General features: G+C 35.3%; 2 protein-coding genes and 1 pseudogene across 2 annotated transcripts; all 3 read right to left on the reverse strand.

The window, feature by feature from the left end:
• LOC109848906 lies at window positions 271–5,495 on the reverse strand (annotated as a pseudogene).
• LOC109830295 (mediator of RNA polymerase II transcription subunit 27-like) lies at window positions 7,010–17,972 on the reverse strand. Its single transcript, XM_020397523.1, is given in 10 exon segments — window positions 7,010–7,440; window positions 7,525–7,568; window positions 7,878–7,946; window positions 8,037–8,096; window positions 9,869–10,024; window positions 10,026–10,335; window positions 13,709–13,874; window positions 15,773–15,962; window positions 17,844–17,873; window positions 17,955–17,972. Coding segments are annotated over 10 exon segments (1,230 nt in total). The 3' UTR covers window positions 7,010–7,253.
• Window positions 18,000–22,439, reverse strand: LOC109848923 (F-box/FBD/LRR-repeat protein At1g13570-like). The gene is made up of 4 exons (XM_020418648.1): window positions 22,350–22,439; window positions 19,673–20,820; window positions 19,417–19,569; window positions 18,000–18,475 (listed from the first exon to the last, which is right to left on the reverse strand). Exons 2-4 carry the CDS (start codon window positions 20,480–20,482, stop codon window positions 18,191–18,193), a joined length of 1,248 nt encoding a protein of 415 aa, XP_020274237.1. The 5' UTR covers window positions 20,483–20,820; window positions 22,350–22,439; the 3' UTR covers window positions 18,000–18,190.

The following is a 23,512-nucleotide window of genomic DNA, read 5'->3' on the forward strand; positions in this document are numbered from 1 at the left end:
AACCCTAGGGTTTACGTATCGCCATTAACACAGTTTATACTCGTACGTTTGCTGGAGTATACACAGTTTACTCATACTGATTTACATAGAAGACATCTTGAATTTAACGAAGGTGATTATGTAATGATCCGGATTCGCCCAGAACGATTTCCACCTGGAGCCGTTGAGAAATTGCATGCTTGTAGTGCTGGACCATTTAAGATTATCAAGAAAATTAACTCAAATGCTTATGTAATCGATTTACCTCCAGATTTTGGAATTAGTTCGACATTTAATATTGCAGATTTGGTACCTTATAAAGGTCCTCCTTTTAACCCTGAAAATCCACTTGTGGATCTTGATGAGCCTACCCCTGATCCTTTCCTTGAGGGACCTCCGTTGCCACCACTGCCTACTACTTTTGTCTCATTTACAGCTGAACAGATTGATAGCATTCAGGATGACCAAATCATCTTCACCCGAGATGGTGGTTGCAGACGATATCTAGTGCGTTGGAAATGTCGTCCTGAATATGATGATACATGGATTACTCGTGAGGACCTGCAACGCCTGGCTCCGGATCTATTGGAGTATTATGAGGGCCAGTTAAGAGCCTTACTCGACAGAGTCGAGTTCTTCCCGCCCCAGGGGAATTGATGAGGACATCGCACAGCTTCCACTTCGCACATATTTTCGTCGCCGCCATCGTGTTGCCTCAACTCATATGTAGCTTTGATCTTGAGAATGCTTGGAGTCTAGCTAGTATTACTTTTATTTCTTCTTATTGTATTTGCTCAATAATTTTAGTTCCACATTGGATATGAGAGTGAACTTGTAGTTGTTGAAGGCATTTTTAAAGAGGTCAATTCTATGAAATAAAGGCAATGATTATTTAAAGAAAATTTTATTTTTATTTGTGAAACTTTGGGTAATTGATTTGATCTCTAAGATTGAGTCAATGGTGGTGAATTGCGATCCGTGGTCATATCTTGTTAAAATTGTTAATTTTGCTATCTTTCCAAACCCTAGTTTTTCCCAATTCCTTGTTCTGCCCCAAATCTCTCAAATCCCCACCATAAATCTCTAAAAATTCTGTTGTCCCGCATCAATTTGTAAGAGTGACTCCCTATTTAGTAACTGTGGGACTAAATGTAAGTACACATTGTATAAACCCTGCGGATTTGTGTGGAAGATGTATTTGGATTTTTAATTTTATATTTGTGGTTTTTTTTTTTTTGGATTTCTACAAATATAGCAGTTACAAAAGTATATGTGACGTTTGATTGGTCTGGGTTTTGTGGCATCTAATGATGCCGTTGATTTTTTTCAGTTTGCTTATTGTTTGCATTAGAGTTTCTTTATTAACTAAATGGTCCCTTACATACCACTGTGCTTTCATTAGTCCTGGCAATTGATATTTTTCTAATTTTTTAGTTTTCATGCATTTTTTACATGATTAAGTATTTGGAGGTTGCTGATTCTCACATCTATCAAGGTAAATATTAATATTTGTTATAAAATTAATTTGGTTTATTGGATTATATATTTTTTTGATTTAATTGAAATAGAAAACATAACTTTTTTTTGCTATGCATGCTTTTATTTAGTTTTAAGTAAATGTTAAATGCTTAACTTTTTTTCCATGCATCTATCTGCTCCTGTGTATATATCCCTGTGCAGTGAGGAAACCTTCAACAAAAAAATAAAATGAGAATCAGAGATTCAGAATAAGCTTACGAGATGAGTTTCATCAATAAGTATGTCATCTTTCTATCTAGAGTCTGGCCGATGGCATCTTTCTCCTAAAGCTAACTAGCATCCAGATTGCAAAGCAATTTGCTTAATCATGTACCAAACAAATCTGAGAGTGATAATCAAAATTATCTCCCCCTGACCAATTGGAAGTGTAGCCGTATATAATATTCTCACTCTTACTCCATACGTATGTACGAAGCAAATCTAAGAGTGAAAACCAAAATTAGCTCCCTTGAGCAATTGGAAGTGTAGCCGCATATAATTCAAATAGGTAACACATTCTCGAGGAAGAAAGAGGACAGGAAGGAAGATAATCATCAAAGGTTTGCGACTTTTTCACTTTCTAATCTATTTTTATTTATTTATTTTTATTTAGGGCTAATGTTCGCAAGTCATTTTATTACATTTTCATAAATATGATTTTCATAAGTATGATTTTATTAAAATTTCTCATGTACAAACTTTAGCTTGATTCTTGCTATATGTGATCATATTATTAATATCATTAGTGAAAAAATAACTACAAACTTCTAATGCTCTCCTTATTATTTTATAAAATTATACAATTGAGAATCTTAGTACATATGATCAACACAGCACTATTTTCAGCTTTGCCCACAAATACTCTTTGATTTGTTTTCCTGCTAGATTGATATACTGTTGTATATAAAGATAGCCTCTTAAGCTTAATTTGAGGAGTACCAGCAAATCAAAAGATTCCAATTACAAGTTCTCCATTCAAAACATGCACATAGCATTATATTATTGCATAGAATGATAACATTCAAAAAAATAGATGCTTGTGCGATTCTTCATATCCGGCATCGCATACATGTAATGTGAATTATGTGGCCTGGTTGATTAGTAAAGTGAATCTCTACCATGAATATTATTAATATGATTGATAGTTGAATTTTATATAACAATTAATTTGGACTATATCATGAGAAAAATGAAAATATAATTGCAAATGCAATCATCATTACCTACATCCAACACGTACTCCTTACAACAAATCTATTAGCCTATGTGAGTAGCTTTTATAAATATTTTTCTGGAAAAATATCAAAGAACTTGGCACATGTTTCATATCTATAAAGAAGTATAGTAGATGCTCACAATACTAATGAAGAAAGTGTTTAAAAAATCTCTCAAATCTCTTACGAAAACATTCAATTAACTACATACGAATAAACAAAATAGATGTTATTAAAACAATTCATGAGAAAAATTAAAGCCTCTGATACCAAACAGACAAAATATCATAAGACAAATTATAATAAACTCATGATTAACAAAAAAAATTAACCCAATATATTAGTCGATATAGCAATATTAGCAATAAAACCATAGTGAGAGGCAGGGGGAGGGGGGGCGCGAGGGTTGGAGCGGCAGAGGAGAGGGGAAATTTATTACAACCCTTCCCTCTTCTAGATCTAGATAAGCCCTGAATAATGGAATGGTACACTCAATAAGTGTGGTGCATGGGATAAAATTATAATTAAGCAAATTGAAAGGGGTAAAATGGGTATGCAAAAGTTTTGACACTTGTGTGTGATTTAACGGGTATATCTACAAAAAACCCCATAAAAAACAACGTGTATTACCTGAAGAAATTTGCACCGATAATACGGTCTTGGCACCTTGTTTTTTCTCCAATTAAATTGAAATATATCGTTGACGTATTGCTAGCAAGTATGCAATGTGGAGGGCAGTACTTCTCTAGCTCAGCAAATATTTGTTGCTTTGAAGTCATGTTCTCAGTAACGGCCTGTTATCATTGCACACATTCAAGCAAATTTTGAAAAATGAATTAGAAGGGGCAACAAAATGGAGATATAATACTATGACTTACCTCAATAACCATGTCAATGTCTTTGAAGCTTTCATAATCAAGAACACAGTTATAAGAGAGAATGCCTTTTTGCATTTCTCTTCAGTTATTTTTCCCTTTCTGATATAGCTTTGAAGGTTGGCTGGAAAAAAAATTGTGACATACAAGCAAATGAAATTTAGTAGAAAAAATAAAGGGAAGTCTGTCTTCTTAATAAAAGAGTTATGTTATGTGTACCTTTAACTCTGTCAATCCCTGCTCTTAACAAGTTTTCATTTGCTTCTTTGAGTATTACAACGTAATTCCTCACTATCAGTGTAGTTGCAATTTCAGAACCAATTACACCTCCTCAAATAATAGCAACTTTAGTGATATTGCGAGGCATAAGACTGAGATCAGTAATTACAGGAACCTGTAAGCGAAAGAAAAACATTCACCAAAGAATTACAAGAAAAGGATTTGGTTTACATATGTGGATCTAAATTGGCAAATTGCTCAAAAAATAGCTATGATTTCAAACTAATGGATACTTCCATGCATACAAATCTTATGATGTCCATGAACTAATTAGATTTTCAAGGAAAACATAGGAATAATATCTACCTAATTGACGAATTACACTAACAATAATGAGATAGCATTCAGGAAATAATGTTGACTTATGACAATTGGTAAGTTCATATAATGATGAAATCTTATGGATACTGATGAAAGATATTACACAATAGCATAACCTTTAGAATTTTACATCAACATTTGTTAGTTATTAGCTTTTAGTAGGAAGAAAATATTTCAAAAACATTTTGTCTTCCTGATTTCATCTGTCACCAAAATTAATCAAACAAATAGTTGGTAATTCATTACTAACCCATTTAACAAAATCCAAAACCATATAAAATGCATGTTATGATGGTGCCAAAGGTATTTTGCATTCCTTTTGTTCATTTATCAAACATATAACATAAGTACACAAGCTATTTACATATTTTGTCATAATAACATTTTTATATACCTTTTGAGGTTGCACACTGAGAAAAGAATACATGGATTAGGCTTTTACATGTATCAGAATAAATTAGTTGATAAAAAGCATTTGCCTCCTGCAAAAAAGAAACCAAATATATCATTCATTCATCAAACTTACAAAGGTTGATAAAAAGCATTTGCCTCCTGCAAAAAAGAAACCAAATATATCATTCATTCATCAAACTTACAAAGGACAGAGATCATAAAAATGAAATTTGAAAATTATTTACCTTCCGAAGACCAGCCCTTGGTCCAAAAATTATGCCCTCTTCTATAACATCGATACAAATTAAAGGGTGTTCAAGATTAGGAGCTCGTTTGCGAGCCTGAACTCTTGAAATTTTAGTAGTGCTCTAGCTTCTTAGATGGATTCTTTCTTGTCCATTCTATCAAGAGTTCTGATCCATGGTTTCCTTGATTCGGCAATATCCAAAGCCCAACAACATTTGATGGAACTATGGCATCAATGAGACCCAATCCATGAGCTTCTTCTGATTTTATTAGCTTGGACATCTGAACAAAGTTACCCACAAGAAAATAATACAAGTTTACAAGTGAAAGACTGCAACTATTTAATCATTATGAGGAGTTGGTGATTTAGCAGGATCATTTCAAGAGCTTTAGAAAGGCCAACAAGGCGTGGAAGTCATTGAGTTCCTGAAACAAATGAGATAGTGATTATACACAAATTATGGAGAGGAAATGAAGTTTCAATTAATCAACAGGGTTGCGCACTATAAGGTCATCACACATTAAATGGAGATTTCAAATTGTTGCGTTTTGAAACGGAAGAATCCGAGAGGAAGAAGCAGAGGGGCGGGGGTTGAGAAACCGAAGAATCGGAGATGAAGAAACGGAAGAATTGAAAGAATTGGAGATGAAGAGGCGGAGGGGGGCGGGTGGGTGGAGCGGGAGAGGATAGGACGTTTACAACCCTTGCCTCTTCTAGATCAAGATAAGCCCTGAATAATGGTACACTCATTAAGTGTGGTGCATGGGATAAAATTATAATTAAGCAAATTGAAAGGGATAAAATGGGCATGCAAAAGTTTTGACACTTGTTTTCTCTTTTAAAAGTAGTATACATTTGCAAGTCACCTTTGGGTTTTCCCGATAACGATAAATCTTTCACATTTTGAAATTAAGCCCTCAAATCATTAAAACCACTACTAGGTATCTTATTCTTAAGATATTTCATGGGCAGATTACACAAAATCCGAAGAACTTTCAAGTTTTTGTAGTAAACCCCCAGTAACTTTGAAAGTTCTTCGGATGACCCTTGTGATTTAGAGCCAAAACACAACATAACAAGGCATTTTGCAAATTATTGGGGCTTTAGTATAATTTATCCAATAGATATTGGGTTTTTTTGCAAAAAAATATTAAGGGTTTAGTGCTATTTCGAAAGCTATTAGAGGCATACTTTGAAACACTAAAAGTTCTTGAGTGTTTAATGTAATTTATTCTTATTAATTATTCAAATAACTGAAATTGCTATTAGATCTCCAATTCCTAATTAGGCTCTCTTATCAAAAGTAAAAGAAGAAATTAGATGGGTTAAATTTTAAACAAGTAATAAGAATTGAAGATATTAATTTAAAACAAATTTAAAAATAGCATCTATTTATTCGTATCCTTTCATAGTTTCTAACAGTATGGTTAGTCGATATAGCATACCTGTGAGCAAGAAAACCATAGTGAATCGTCTAGTGATCTAATTTCAGAGTAAACCTTTTACTATTTGGTCTCACTTCCCTGATTTCATCCACTTCGCCCTCGAGCCTCCCCTACCACCTGAACTGCCCCACCCACCCAGGCAAAAAAAAAGATGCTTACTCTAACCTGATGTGGCAGGAAGACAGTTTGATATCACCATTTTCTAATTACCGCACCATCTTCAAAAAGTATATCCTTTGCAACAAATCTCTTCATAAACATTTATAGTCACTGTGTCCATGTCCTTGACTTCTCAACAAAATAGCTTCTTCCCTCTTTCTTCACGCAAGGAGCATAAACCTTGCTCTGTTTAAATTTTAACAGTTAACGGGTCAAAGTTAAAATCAACTTCGCTCATTACATTATCCACACGTCAAACTTCATTTTCGACTTCCTAGATATGGGAGTAAGAATTGGTTTCAGGAAGCGAGAAGACCTTGGAGCTTGTAAAAATAGTTGCCACTAGACGTCAGACACAGGATAACTATCCCTAATTCAACAACTAATATAATGGCAACTTTGTACTCACGCAGATATTTCTACAAAACGATGCCAAACATTCCAATGATGTTAGCAGGAGCAGATTCACATTCTGCAGAACTAAGCAGTGAACAAAAGCTCTTGCTTGCTTTGCAAGCATTACATACAATTAAAGTAAATGAAGCAAATAAAAAAAGCAGGCAATAGCAAGAACTCATCTAACAAAAGAAATAGACCTACTTCAAATAGTAATCTAGGACTATCAAATTCATGTTTTGCCGTTAGGCAAGAGTCGTGCATACAATATATAATACATGGGAAAAGTACACTTCTCTATCCAACATCAAATGTCAAAAAAAGTTAGGAGGGTGCTTACCACTAAAGACACATTGCTGACAAGAAAAACAAAAATTGGTCAGCAAGGATTGTAGTTGAGGAAGTTAGTCAACAAAAGCATCTACGCTCACTGGGTTTCATCAAAAGAACAACCAATGTGATATGCAAGTGTTTGATCTTGGCTTAGGTCCTTAGCTGAAGAAGACAATTGGTTGGGGTTAAGCTTGGTAACAGAAGTTTGCTGATAGGGGCGTTGAACAGGGGGCAAGAGCAATGCAGAAGATTTGTCCATAACCAGAAGCCGCTTGCATTTACTGCACCAGAAATATAGTTTAAACATTTTGAATAAGAGCAAACATATACTGTACCATTGAGAATCCTTGAAAAGGCAAATTTACCTGCAAGCCTTTGAGAATAGTGTTTGATAACTGCAAACCCAATGCTGCAAAAAGGTTCAGAGTAAATGATCAGTATGCAGACTCAAGAATCAGATTTATCATTAGAAGCTTTAAACTACACAGATGTTTGATGAAACCACTCTTGGTTATATAAAATGTTGAAAGGAGCTACGAAGATCCCAACGATATCAAAAATTACGGAGTTGACTACGTGAATCTTTTCTTCCATTCAGCTCCTCATGGAGCTGGCTCCTCATGTACAAAGAGCATCTGAAACAAACAGTAATATTCTCCCTTTATGTAAACATTGGATTCAGTAAAAGAAAAGTCCATCAAGTACATGGTGAAACTACCAGAAGTAGAGAAAGTGCAATATCAGCCTCAGCACTCAGGAAATACTGCAGCGCCTTATCAGCATGTTCCTGCAACAGAAAGCAAATAAAAACAGTTTATAATAATTCAAATCTAGAAATTAATTGTAAAGGGAGAAGGGCCATGAAAGCAGAACTCACAGTGACATGCCTAAACACATGATAGACTGACAAGCCTCGTGCATGAATATAGTTTCCGCTCTGAGAAAGATTAAATGTTCAAATTCTGCACTTAGAACTGGTAAAGGATGATTATCTTAAGTATGATCCAGGAAGTAAAGAATTAACTCTTTGAACCCAACTCTTCTTCGGAATATAGTCGAGCATATCTGATGCATTCTACTTCATATACTATAAAAATGTTGTATTAAAGCATTAAAAAAACAAAAAACAAAAAACAAAAAAAAAGAAAACATATCCTATTAATATTAAGTTTTAGTAATATTCAGATTGTACAAAACATGTTAAATTCCATGAGAATACCATAAAGTTTTACTATCCTTTTCACCTCATAACACAGCATGCAGAGTATTATATTTCCAATAGTCAAATGTTTGTTTGTGGAGCCAATACCAAAAAACTACCTACAGAAAATATGAGATGACAAATATACACCGTTCCCAGTAATCACCAATTATTTTCACTATACCCATATGAAAGGGTAAGAGCTTTCTTGAACAAAAGACGTTCCCAGTAATCACCAATTATTTTCACTATACCCATATGAAAGGGTAAGAGCTTTCTTGAACAAAAGAAAAACAAGATCTTTTGTCCTAAATCTTACTATACCCATATGAAAGGGTAAGAGCTTTCTTGAACAAAAGAAAAACAAGATCTTTTGTCCTAAATCTTCAGGATTGTTTACAAGAATCCTCTTTGTAAATTTAACTCGGTTTCCGGAAGGAGAATGATACCCTCAATGGACCCTACGTGAAGAAAAACTGAATCAGATACAGTCTAAGAGATGCTGATTCTTCTTTTGTCTTACATTTGTCAAGAAAATAAAAGATTGTGAAAGAACATATCCGGAAGGAGTCAAGTTTGCACAAGTACTTTCTGTACCGTATTGAATACTTTCCTAATATTTGGATACTGCAATACTTGATGGTATCAGATATTCTTCTAATGTATCCTAAACTTTGTAACATATTCTGGAAGTGTGAAAGAAACCACAGGTGTATCCCATACTAAGAAATTAAACTTCCAACTTATGAATGATGAGTTCAGTATTTTCTTCAATTTGATTTTGTACAATTTCTTTATTTTCAATAAGGTTCACGTAACAATTGATTTACATAACCAGAAAGCCATTTCATAGTGTCCACGATTTGTGCTCCTTAATTGTTTTAGCAGCAGAAATTTGTGATAAGGAAAACTTGTCTTTAATCAACATACAAACACACGCACGCATACGCGCACATGCTGATGTGAGTACACTGACATGTATAATCCTCTTGTATATCAAAAGTGTAACCACAACATTGTTTTAATCTGCATAAAGGGATTATTTTGTATCCCTAGTGGTGCTTGGCAAGGTCAAATAATAAGCGGCGTCTCTAAATTTTTGGACAACCAAAAGGGCTAGTCACAGGAATTGTGGCAAGAAAATAGAATCTAACATGTTAAGCAGTTAATGTGACTAACATCTAGCACCAAAAACTGCAGGTGGTATGAACTGCCAAGTTGTTTAAGTGTGTAAGGTCTGTCAGAAGAGAGACAAAATTTTGAAAGTGGAAACAATTTAAATTATTTATCAATTAACTAAGTAGATAGACTGTCAGAAGAGAGACAAAATTTTGAAAGTGGAAACAATTTAAATTATTTATCAATTAACTAAGTAGATAGATAAATAAAATCAAAAAAGGGAAACCCACTTTATAATTTGAAACAAGTATATGATATATCTGACACAGATTTCCAAAAGTCTGAAAATTGACTTGACAAGCAATAACATGTTCTTGGAGTAAGTTCACCTCATCAGGAGAGAAGAATGCCACCGCGTCAGGGCTTATAGAACCAGCCGGATGCAATGATACCACGGCTCTAAAAACAGAAGGCACTAGTAGCTCGATAACAGCTACTTGATCCGCAGGAGCATTCCCGTAACCTGATTTTAGTCTTTTTACGTTGTGGAAGCTCTCTCGATGAAACACCCGTGTTATCAATCGACGAAGATGATAATGAAGATGCTCTTTTCAGCCAATCTAGGTGCTGATATGTGTAAAGCTTCACGTTATGTACCTCATGTTCCAAGTTTGTAAGAACGTCAGACAATGTCTTTTGTTCCCTGAACTTGTCCCTGAGACTCATGGCCAACCCCTGAGAACTGCAATGCTTCTTGGATACACCCGACTCCTCTTCACATTCTTGTCCAAATGGTTCATCTTCAAGGTGAGGGAAAAACCGCCTCTTCTGATCAGTGAATGCTTTGAGAGCTAACCTACAAATCATGTCACACCAATAAAAACTTTCCTCACAATATTTTTGCTCTTCTGATTATGTTGATGGTTAAAAAATAAAACAATAAAAGAGAGAGAGAGAAAAAGGAAAAGGAGGATAATTTTTTACTCTGAATTTCACCTACCATATCTTTCAACCCTCCTTTATATTAGATCTTTAACAATTTCGCAGGCAGCTCAGACACAAAAGAAAAAACTTGAAACATCTCACTTAAATAAAAGTTAAGAGTCAACCCAGATATCATAACAGTGTAGCAAATAGAAGATGTACAAAAGTCCATGCTCTCTATTCACTATTCCAGAAATGTTTTATCGATTACTTTTCCTACAGCTGCACTATGTTTCAGTTGCAACTTTAGAACCCCAGCTCGCCTTCAACCAGTGTTTTAAAAATCGTCCTATTTTATCGATTTATCGCCGATATATTGGGTTTGGATAATGGCCGCAACGCTTTTTGCGAAAATTTATCGCATATTATTTTTAGACGGTTTTTTCCAATATATCAGTGAAAATCCAATAAAACGGTCGATTTCTCGTGTACTCAACATTACCTGATTTTTCTAAAATTAAACATTCTAAGTACTAGCTTGGGTTTGAAGAACAAAGGCCCTCTTTTCAATAACTGACCCGCTATCCGCTAAACAAAAGCAACGCTATCCTATTCTATTCCTCATCTGCCCATCGTGTAACCCTAATTCTCTCTGCCTCCATCGTTTTCTTCCCCAAATCACTCGCAAATTCCCCTCTCGAAGCTTCGATGACCCTCTCTTGAAGACCCTCTCTCAAAGCTTCTCATTTCTCACTTGAAGACGCTCCACCCTTGGCCGTTGAAGACCCATGAAGACCCTCGAAGCTCTTAGATTCTCGAAGCTCGACGAGCCTCGAAGACCCTCGAAGATCCTAGAAGCTCGAAGACCCTTGACCCTTGACCATTGAAGCCACGTACTGAATTTTTTTAATGAAAATTTTGGGTCTGAGACTCTGGTTTGATGAGCAAAGAGTATATATTTTAATTTTAACTGCCTCGGGACTGATTTTTTTTTCACTGGCAGATTTTTGGGTATGGGACTCAAATTATGATGCATGATTCACTATGATTAACAGATTTTGAACAGAGATTATTCCATGTGACTGATTATTCTTTGAACAGAGATTATTCTACATATTTATTTAATTTTGAACAGATATTGTTCTTTGTGTTCTTAGATTACATTTTAGGACATTTACATGTACACCATCCGATAAGACACTTCGATTGTTACTACTTGTCCCTGATATATCCTCAATAGCCATAATCCAATATGAATTATGGCCATCCAATATATTCCCGATAACCGATATTTTAAAACCATGCCTTCAGCCTTTTAGTGATAATTTAAAATTGAAGTGGAATTTATGTCTTCACACTGAAAGGTAATCTGCAATGGAAGCGGAGGGGATTTGACAAAAGAAGATTTCACTAACAATTTTCACATGCAACTAAGATACAAAAGAATATTTAACAATTTGAAACATTTTTCATAAATAAAAGTAGTATGTCAACCCAGATTTCATGACAATGTAGCAACACATTAGATGTACAAAAGTCCATGCATTCTCTGTTCAATATTCAGGAAACCTTTTACTGATTACTTTTCCTACAGCTGCACTATTTTTCAAGGGCAACATTAGAACCCCAGCTGGTTTTCAGCCATTTATTGATAATTTAAATTATACAATTTACGTCTTCACACTGAAATGCGAACTATGGAATGGAAGAGTCCATAAGATGTGACAAAATTTTACGACCATAACTTTGACATAAACCATCATAATCATTGTATAAAAGAAATATTAACAACTAGAAATAAAAAAAACTTAATACTTGTAAGTTTTTAACATCTTGTAGCACATGAACTACCAGGAATTCTTGTTTGTTGAATTGTTTTATAGAAAAAAAAACTGAGATTTAACCTTAGGAACCAAGGCCCCGCGTGTTTTATTAAAATTTGGACATCAAGCACAGGGCAATACGTAACATAAGACGCAACATCAAGACAAGGACAAAAAAAATTAGTGTGCTCTAATTGCAATATTTGAGAGCTATCAGTAAAATTTTTAACAGCTAAAGTCTCCAAAAATTCTTAAGTATTTGTTCTTTTTAAATTTTTTGGACCGCTAGATATTGTAGACGTCAAAAAATGTTTACAGACATCCAAATACCACTCAAGACAAAGAGAAGATGATAAACATCAGTATCTAAGTCATGGGAGATCATACAAGCCCAAAGGAAGCAAAAGGATCTATGAATCAACACAAAACAATGTGAATTCACAGAACAATGCAAACTACAGCGTGTGGGCGCGGCAGTACATGGTGCCGCGGCTGAGGCGCGGCAACCCATGGTGCCGCGGCTAAGACGCGGCAGCCTATGGTGCCGCGGCCAAGGCGCGGCAACTCATGGTGTCGCGGCCATTATAGGGGATGCTACAGCAGTTACAATGCAGTTATCTGATGATTATTAAAGCCCACGTGGCAGCATATTAGAGATAGAACGTGTGCTGACGTGGACAGACAGTTAAACCACGAAAAAGGTGGTTAAAGGTCGTGGGAGAACAGTTTCAAACACGTATGAACGTGGGTGTAACTGTCCCTTTAGCCGCGATAGTGTCGACTGTCGCGCCCTTTAGCCACGACAGCATCAACTGCCGCGTCTAAAGAGGCAGTTGTTGATCGGCTATTTCTTCAGTTATCGTCTAAGGAGGCTATAAATACCCCCCTATGGCCATCATTGACAGGGGCTGAGCAGGAGGGAGCATTTCCAGAGCAGATTAGAGCAGAGAGACTTGAGCTTTTGGTGAATTAGAGCAAGAGAGAGAGTCTTTCTTCTTCACAAACATCCTCAAGAAGCTTTTGGCCATTCCTAGAGATCTAAGCTCTGACTTGATCTTTAGAAGAGTGAACATCTTACATCGATAAGATATTCGCTTCAAATTCTTACTTCGATAAACGAAGGAAGAATCCCTAAACCTTCACGATTCAATCAGAATATGTGATTTGGTGGTCCACGAGTCAAAGCGCTCCCGGCACAGGCAAAGATCCCACGCAAGCAGCGATCCAAACAACGATCCTGCGTTTGTTTCTAAAAAGTTGTAATTTTCTCTTTGTTGTGTAAAAGAAGTCTTATAAAAAGGCTATCTCTTTTGAATTTATTGTAATCGACTGAAGATATAATGAATTCCACAATGAAACCAACTTTTGACGCAAACAGATATGAGTAGGTGATGCTAATTTTGTTTATTAAAGCTCATTACAGTTCTGATGGAGTTCACCAGAATTTAGCGCTGACCATATAGAAAGACAAAATAGACGTACCTAGTTCTGTCAACAGCGGATGCACCAGCTTGGCCAGCAAGTTGATGTTTCCAAGCATAAGCAACAACAGCACCATCAGGGCAAACAAGTGGCATATGCAAACCCCAAGAGTTACCTCGTGATTTAAGAGACCCATTTAGTACTCCAGAATCTTCTAGTTGCCTTCCTAACAATAAAAAGGATATAGAACCTTCAGTTGCCAATATGTCAAGGGGAAAAAGAACAAAATTACGAGCATGATTTCAATGAAAGAACCATGATACATAATTTCTAAAGTAAAAAGTTTCAAATTAAAATCAATCATCCATATTTTACATAGTAAAGTAGCACGTAACCAAATAACAACGAATGGTGAACAAATAATCAAAGAAGTGATCGCCTAATAACAAAAAGCATAGTCTTGTAGCATCAAAGACAGAAGATCACCAAAAAAATAAGCCACCTATTGATAAAAAACACATCTCAAATACTTACAAGCTTCATTTATAACTATACAAGAACCAAAGTAAGTCAGATCCATTAATGACTTAAAATCTTCAGCATCCATTTGCACTTTTGATCACTAGGATGTCTTGTGTATTACATAGATTCACAGATATATTAGGTGCACCAAAAGTGTTTGTTTAGGCAAAATTACTGTGCGCTTCTAGCATATGATAACAGTGGGAATGATAAGATTTTACTATCAGCAGCAGAGGTAGGATTGCATCCATGAATGACCAAACTTGACAAATACATGCAGGTCGCTCCTTTGATCTTTGATCTGAGATGCATGAATACTGCTGCTGGAAACAGACAAAACACAATGTGGACACGAATTCACAACTTCTCCTTAAAGTAGGATGTAAGGACACGACAATATCATGATACTTTCGATATGCACCGTGAACATGTACATGAGTTGGTATATTAATGCATGTACATTCTTCAAAAGAAATAAATGCATGTATATGTTTACATGCACACTCATAAAAAATGCAATGCCACTTCTCATAGGTATCCTGTTCTCTTGAATGAGAAATAGCCCTCGATCATCATCTCTCTACAAAGTAACTTAATAATCTCATCTCTTTTGTTGAAATATATCATAAAATTTTTATTTTTATATACAAGTCACCATTGTGATGTTTATATTTTAAAAAATGGTTTTTAAAACTTGTGGAGCAGCAAACGGACACTTTAATTAATTAGTAATTAAGGACATGTTAAGAAGCGTTGTCTCCGACATGAGCACCACTAACACAACTAAATTAAAAGAATGGCAATGCTTTATAAACCTTGATGTCTTGTAAAACTTTAAATGCAACCCAAACACCATGAAGACGTAGAAAAGAAAAATTATGGCCCCGAAGTTAAAATGTAGTGCAAAAAAATAAAATAAAAATGGTTTCAATTCTGATCTTCATTCTAGCATCTTCACATGGTATGTGGTTAAGGTTTTATCTCTTGACATACATCGTAGATTTGTTTATATTTTTGATACTTTCAATACCTTCTAACTTAAGAGTTTCTTTAGCGGTCTACACTTGTGCTACAATCAACTGTTTATGTTTTGACATGTGTCGGTTTACTTGGTAGAATTGTGAATCTACCAAGGTGTATTTACCCATTTATGTGTCACCATTTTCCTTTTATCGTGATTTAGTGTGCATGTACAGTTGTAATAACCAAGTGGAGGATTCACTTCTAAACCCTTTAAAATCCGTGTAATTATTTCTAGAAACTATTCCATAACGACTTAAAATTTGATGCCATCTGAATGGGTGATCTCCCTTTTTCCCCATTTTGCTTGTATGTTCATCCAAGAAACTCTAGCTGTATGCCTCCTAATCCTCGAAATTACCCATTATGTCATCCCCAAAATTAAACCACAACGCTAACTTAAAGCAAACCATTACTCTTTGGAATTCAAGAAATTAGTCTGTTACTGTCTACAATTCAAGACATTTCACAGATTTAAATCTAGCTATAGCTCCCAAGCCAATCAAATTCATCAGAAAACGAACGAACACCCAAAACCACAACCCTAACCCTAACCCTAGAAGAAGGGAGAAACCAAAGTACCGAGGTCCCGGAGATCCTGAAAGTGCTGCTGCATTGCTGCCTCCTCCTTGAGGATGAGCTGGGCGGTCTTGTTGGATCTCCGAGGGGCTTCGCCGGCCATGAAGAGAGCTTCGAGGAGGTGATCGGCCCCGAGCCTGATGTCCGCGATGAGGCGGGAGGCGTGGGAGAGCCTCTTTTTGCTTTTTATGGGCTAAATGTTTGGGCCAGCTGAATCAGCGTCACACTCCCCAAGGTTACAGGTCGTTGTTTTGGATGAAATGCAGGTTATAGTTCGTTGTTTTACAGTCAAATTTCAATATAGATGTCTGTCTGGTTGAGATTTCGTTGCAAAATAACGAAATAAGCTAGAACTATATCAGCTGTAATTGCGTACAATTTAATGAGTGTTATAAGTTATAACAACAAGAGTTGGAGTGATAGAAGTTATAAGCACATTTGTTGTTACTAATAAGTGGAATGCACGTACATATATATATGATAACATATTTTATCAATTTTCTTATCATTAAAAAGTATTTTTATAAATTACATTTTAGTAAATGCCTAAATATACGGAAAGGTTAGGAGGTCCATAATTGATAAGATGTTTTGAATAACTAGTTAAAGTTTAATTATAACTAATAGTATAATTGCAAGTTGTCAAAATTTGAGAGGGCAAAAAAAAAGAAAATTAAAAATTTTGGCATCAGAATTATCTTTTATAAGTAATATAGATACAGATGTGAGCTCCAGCCCCTCATCCTCCTCTTAGAAATGTATGTCACTTTTCACTCTTCCATCTTTTTTAAGTGTAAAATCCATATCTTTTTCGAATTTAAAAGTTTTCTCTAGAAAGTTTGACTATTTTCATTCTTGCATCTCCTTCTCAAATTTAGAATTTTATGTGTGACTTTTTTTTATTAAAAATCATATATTTTAAAGAAAAAAACAATACAAAATCAAATAGGCAGTAACATATTTTTAAAAAGAGCCTTATTTAACATGTAATTAATAATTAATTGAAAATATTTTTTAAAAAGCAAATATAATTGTTCTGTTTATATCCTCTAATGCTCAATAAACTATTATATGAATTTTAAGCTTAATTGATTCCTCTTATAAAAATAAAGGACATAATAAGTATTTTTTAAATGCATAAAAGATATATAATATCTTGTTATTCGGATTGATATTTTTTTACTAGAGATACTACAAATGCATATTAGGGCCTGTTTGTTTCGCAAAAAATTGCAGAAAGTGGGGGGAAAGAAAATGAATTTTGATGTTTTTCTCTACTTTTTAATGTTTGGTTCGTCAAAATTCAGAAAGAAAGTGAGGGAGAAAATGAGTTGTCACTATATTATTGGATGAGATGAGTAGTTTCGATTCTTAGATTATGGATTTGTGGCTAATTTTGATGATCAAGATGTCTAATCTTAACTTTTCAATTATAATGGACATATTAACAAACTCTTTTGTATCACATGAACTATGTTTTTCTCCATACTATCTAGTTTTCTCATATCCGTTTTGTATCCGCATGCATATCCACTCATATATCTGCATGTATATCCGTAACCGTATCCGATTTTAGCGGATATGGTTATGAATTTTCCTTACCGAGGTATATCCGTATTCGTATCCATATCTGAGATGGGTAAGCGGATATGGATATAGTAAGCATCATATCCGAGCCGTATCCGGACCGAGTGCACCCCTGCTAACAACTCATGTAAAAGATCACACTGGCAAGAAATTCATCCAAGTCCTCAGCTTCAATAGCAATGTCCGGCAGTGGCGGAGCCAGGATTTTAATCCTATGGTGTCCTATAGATGCATCGGTAATGGTGGAAAATACATCTCTCTCAATATAAGCCACCAAACTATCATTAAGGTGAAAAAATTCGAACCCGCGCGCATGCTGGGTTCCTTGAGACCCTTTTCCGCAAAATCATCTATACTTTTGTTATTTTTATATGTGCTCTCTGGTAGATATTCAGTTTTTACTGGTGTCCTGGGAACCCAGAGGCACCCATTCAGCTCCGCCCCTGATGTCCGGCGAACATGATTAAACAGAAAAAGCACAAATCACCTTCCGCTTAGCCACTAAGCCTTCAGTTTTCTGTCCAAAGGTAAGATAAAGGGGTAAAATATCAAGTTATCAGACAGCACCCTCGAATTTAACCAAAGAGCCTTTACAAACATGCTCATTCTGAATCATCGAAAGCAAGCATCAAATAAGCTATAATAATACATTTCACACTTCACAGGTTCCACCTGTTTTTATTTATTTTTTTCCAAATCATCTCCTAAAGAGTCCAACAACAGTTGAAAACAGCAGTTTAACGTAGTTTCATCTGTTCTAAATTCTGATATCACATTAATGACAAAATACAGAAACAGGGAAGGCAACACATAAGTTTCCAAACCAGAATGATATTAGCCTGGAAAAAAAAGTTTAGCTTTCGGTGAGACTCTTCGATACTGGTTCAACTCCTTGAGGATCTTTACCAAGTGAGCCACATTTTCTTTGAACTTTATATGCAGCCTTTCAAGAACAGGTGAATTAGCAAGCACAAACTCGATAAGCTTAAGTTCAGATGTGATGCCGCTGAAGTCAGTCACCTCCACAACTTTGAGTTGACTAAATGTGCAGTTGAAGCTTTCTTCTCCTTCCCAAAAGCCATCAGATGATATTGTGGCAATTTTCTTGTCTGAGATAGCCTAAAATAGGCATGAATAAATGAATAATTAGTACTTTATAACAAAAAAATCAAGGAGCATGTTCCTTCTTTTATAACAAAAAAAATCAAGGAGCATGTTCCTTTTTATAAAATTGGGTTAATTGTGAGTAGACCCCCTGTACTATGGCCCAATTGCGATAGATCCCCTGAAATACTATTGTTGTAGATAGTCCCCCTGAGTGAAACTTTTGTTCACTCTTTTACCCTCAAAGAAAATTGTTTTTTTAACAAATGGACCTCCTGAGGTATAAGGGTAAAAAAGAATTCACTCGGGGGTTCTATCTGCAACAACAGAACTGCAGGGGGTCTATCCGCAATTGGGCGACAGTTCAAGGGATCTATCCGCAAGTAATCCTATAAAATAAGTTAAAGCAAAGTTCTTTTGTGCTGCTACCTCTCTAATTCTTGTGTACATGCGATTCATTAGGATTTGTGCCTTATTTGCTAGCTTAAGACAAGACCTCATATCATCCAAGCTTGGATTTCTTGACTTACATCTTGGATTCATCTAACATGCCCCTGCAGCTTGAGCCCCCTTTACGCGCTGAAACTGAACTCACGCTACTACCTATCCTTCTAAATCCGCATTAAGTACATGGCTGGTTGAATTTGAACATACGTTGGTTTGCTACTATGTCTAAGGACCCTGTGACTATACCAAAACTGTGAAATTGTGGTGAAGGCTGAGGGTTGTGATTTTGTACTCTTAACACATCCTCCACCCCATTTCCTCATCTCTTTGCAGATCACCACATTGTAGATTTTCTAATACTAAACAGATGTATGAATACCCCATCAAAGTGGATTACAAAGCGTCACAAGTGAATGTTGCATCTAAGCCCATAAGATTAGAGTAGAAATATATGTAAAAGTATTATTTTGCAGTACGAGAAATGTCATCCACCTTCACGAGAAACTTACCGTTATACCGAGCTTTTGCACAGCAGGGGAACTTCTAAACATGCAAAAGGCAGCTAGCATTTCTTGCGTTGCTTCAAAATTTATATCAATGATCAGATATTTCACTGGACAAATTGCAGCAAGATGGACAGGTACATCACCAACAGCTAAATTCTAGAACCAGCAATAAATAACAAAAATAAGGTGATTTCCAAATAATTCTTAAAAAGTACAAATATTTTTTCTACAAAAGTTACGGGCATATGGGTCTGGTTACCTTTAAAGTAGGGCCAAGTAATTCCAGCTGATAAATACTTGGTGTATCACCAAGAACTCTAACTATTCTGCAGTCTTCTTTACTAACAAGTGAATCACCAGCCACCTCCAACATCTTGATAGATGCAGTAGCTAGAAGTGGAGTGCTTTCGAACCGAATATCATGAAATGAACCTTGAATTACAACCTTCACAATCTTCTGCGCACTAATGTTGAGATGTGTACAACCAGTAACTTGTCTTAATACTAACTCTTTCAGTAGCGGGCAGAGAGACATTAAAGTAGCAAGCCCATTGTCAGTAAAGGAAACACGGTCAAGTGTCATTACTGTAAGCCTGCTAAATCCCTTGAATGACGTTGGAGGAATGAATGCACATCTATACAACTCCAAATAAGTTATGTCCCATGAAAAAAAATATGAAGGCAGTTTATAGAGCTGTCCTCTCCATTTCAACAGAGAGAATTCTTTGATGCCATTTCTTGATAAAAAAAGAATCCATCGGTCAATATCAGAAGAACTCTCCAAATCAATGGAAAGTGTAAACTTGTGAATTGGTCCATGATGAAGTAAGAGAATGTGATCCACAGTTTTCACAATTTTCTTATCCAACTCCATTTGCATTCCACCCAGCGAACTCAGGAGAGGTTGCGTATCTATCACAATTTGTGGAAGGGTACTCCACTCAAATCGCCAACCTCTGGATAATATGCTCGTACGAACGGCATCCCGTATTGGCATACGCATTAAAATAGTCTCAATGACATTCTTAGGTAGACTACTTAATCTATCAGTGTCTAAATCAGAGTTCATTCTCCACGTCGAAATGTAACTGAATGGTCGCAAAAACCTACTCCTTTATATGTAAGATAATGCTCCTCCAGTGTTTTCTTTTGGAAGGCTTAGCGCTTCAACCATCACTCTCTCCACAGCCACCCCATTCATATTGCGGACATTCTTCTCTCTCGGTGAATCTAACAGAAAGTTTAGCCTTTACCACACGCAATCAAGGTTCTGATTCAACTCTTTCATATTGCCTTCTTGAATCACTGTCTTTCTTAGCGTCCGAATAAGTAAGATACTTCTGTTACACGCAACTCTTAGATACAGCACGCAAAACCCCATGATCTCTCTTCATTTTAAGTAACATGCTGTTTGAAATAGGAACAAGGAGAGGAAATAAGTTAGATAAATTGTTGATAGAATATCTAATAAAAACTATAACCAAGAATATCCAACTTGTCTGAAAAAGACATGGATAGAAAGATAGGTACGACAGCATAAATTAAGGAAATGCAGCACTGAAAAAAATTGTTAATTTTTTTACTGCACCGTGATCGTGTTATGACATTTAAAAAATTATAATTTCATAATAAGGGAATTTTTGTCCAAATCAAGAACAACTTTTGTAGTCTTTTCGTAGTTTTAAGCCATATTTAGTTCTGTTAATACTATATAAATTGGAGAGCTAGCACCATATCTTCAACATTCTCTCATACACAAAGCTTGTGAAGGAAAAGCATACTCAAGAATCTTAAATACCATAATAAATAACCCTTGATAATAAAGAATATCCAAATTTTCCAAATAAAAGATTGTAATAGAGGGACGGTTTTGCCCTCCAGAAAAAAACCTGACACCCTTTGATGACATGCAAGGCTTTATCTCTAAATTGGAATAATTTTTGCCCCTTCCCCTTTACTATTAAGGAATGGTCGTGACAAAAATATGCTAATAAACCTTACAATTAAACCAAAAATTAAACCTGTGCAAATGCAAATAACACCTTACAATTAAACCTATTCAACTATTTTGACTATAAGGGGGTGTTTGTTTGCATGCAAGTGAAAGATGAAAGTGAGAAAATTACTTTCATTAACAATTAAAGTGTTTATTTTCATGTAAGTTGTTATGAAAGTGAGATGCAAGAAAGTTGTCGCATATGATTTAATGGAATTTTGACTTCCCCTAAAAAAGTGATGAAGTCACATGAAAGTGACAAAAAAAACTAATTTAATTAGATGATTTTAATTATACTTTCTAATTAATCTTATTTTGTCATGTCATCTTCACATTGTAACTTCGATAATAATTTAATTTTTCAAACAAACATTGTATTTCACTTGCGTGCTAACATGGATGTAAAAGTCATTTGTAAAAAAAAGTAACTTACATATTTTAAATTCACTTTCAGATTGCCAAACTCCCCTAAACAAATCNCCCACACCACCAACACCTAAAAAAAACACAACCACACACAAAAAAGAAAAAAGAAAAAAATAACAAAAAAAAAGAAAAAAAAATCAATCTAACTGAAGCAGTTCCATAAACCCTAATAAGCATGTGGACTCAAAGCGGAAACAACTGCTGCCGCTTATGATGTGCTACTTGCTGAATATTTTGATTTCAGTAGATTCTCCTTTCAAGAACCACTAAAGATGCTTTCTTTGAACTAAAAAACTGAAAAGATAACAAATTTAAATTCTGATTCTATGAAGTTAAAGGATACGCAACAAAACTAGCAAAAAGAAAATTAAACCCACAAACTTATTAAATATATAATTTAGGAAAAGATAAAATCGAACCAGAAATTAATTGCCTTTGACAACAAAACTAGCAAAAAGGAAGTTAAACCCACAAAATTATTAAATATATAATTTAGGTAGAGATAAAATCAAACCAGAGATTAGTTGCCTTTGAGTTTGCCCTTGTTCTTGGAATCCTTGAGAGTTGGCTGAAGAAGACCGAAGGACTGAGAACCAAGAAGGCCAGTGTGTTTTTTTTGGTATTTAACTCTTGAAAGATTGTAATTTGTAATTAAAGATTGTAATTTGTAATTTGTAATTTTAGCTCTCAAATAATATCTATTTGCGGTAGTAACCTTCCAAGAAGGATCATTTTGCAAAACGATATTAATATTATGGGCCTGGACCGGGCCCATTTTATATATTCCGGAGGCCAAATTTTTAAAAGCAACCATTTTGAGAATTTAATCAGCAAAAACGATCTAATTAGAAAAAAATTTAGCAAAATCGACTGCTCGTCGTGAGAGAACAGTCAATTTTTCTGAAATGTAATTTCCCGTGTAATTCAAAAGCCTTAATTAAGCAGTCAAATTATACGGGACTAGTAGTCCCGCCTATTTGCTATACTTAAGTAATCCAACCCTAAAATCCAGTGACCCTCTCCTCTTTCGTTACCTCAAGTCCTATCTACACGACCCAGCCACTATGATCGCGACCCCGCCACCACGACGCTCGCGACCTGGCCGACAACGCTCACGACCCCAGCCTCCGACCGCACTTTGCCGACAAGGTGCCTCTGCCAGCGCTTCGCGACCACAGCCGTCTTTGACCACATCCACCAAACTCTAATCAAGGTGAAAATTTTAGCTATTTTCTTGTAAATTTGATGAGTGTTATGGATGTATCAGGCTAGGGTTAAATTTTGATATGAATGATATGATTTTTGATTAAGGGTTTAATTATAATTAGGATATGAAATTTGTGGCGTGAATTGTAATTTTTTGTGAGAATTAAGGTGAATGACGTGGATTGATTAGGGTTTATGATTTGGGATATGAAAATGTTTAGGTTTTATTTTGTGAAATATGATGACTAATGTGATTTGGAAGTTAGGGTTTAACCAGAATTTAGGATTTTAAATTTGATTTTTAATTGAGATTAATATTTTCAGTTATAATAGATTATTTGCATATGATGGTCTGTTGATTTTTAGTTTTGATGGCGAACTCTATACCCATTATTTGCTTCTTCAATGGAAGCCTCGGCGTCGGAGTGAATAGTATGCCTATGTATGAGGGAGGTTCTAGAAAAATGTTTA

Source organism: Asparagus officinalis, chromosome 1 (assembly GCF_001876935.1).
Source record: "Asparagus officinalis chromosome 1, Aspof.V1, whole genome shotgun sequence".
In the NCBI taxonomy this organism is placed as follows: Eukaryota; Viridiplantae; Streptophyta; class Magnoliopsida; order Asparagales; family Asparagaceae; genus Asparagus; species Asparagus officinalis.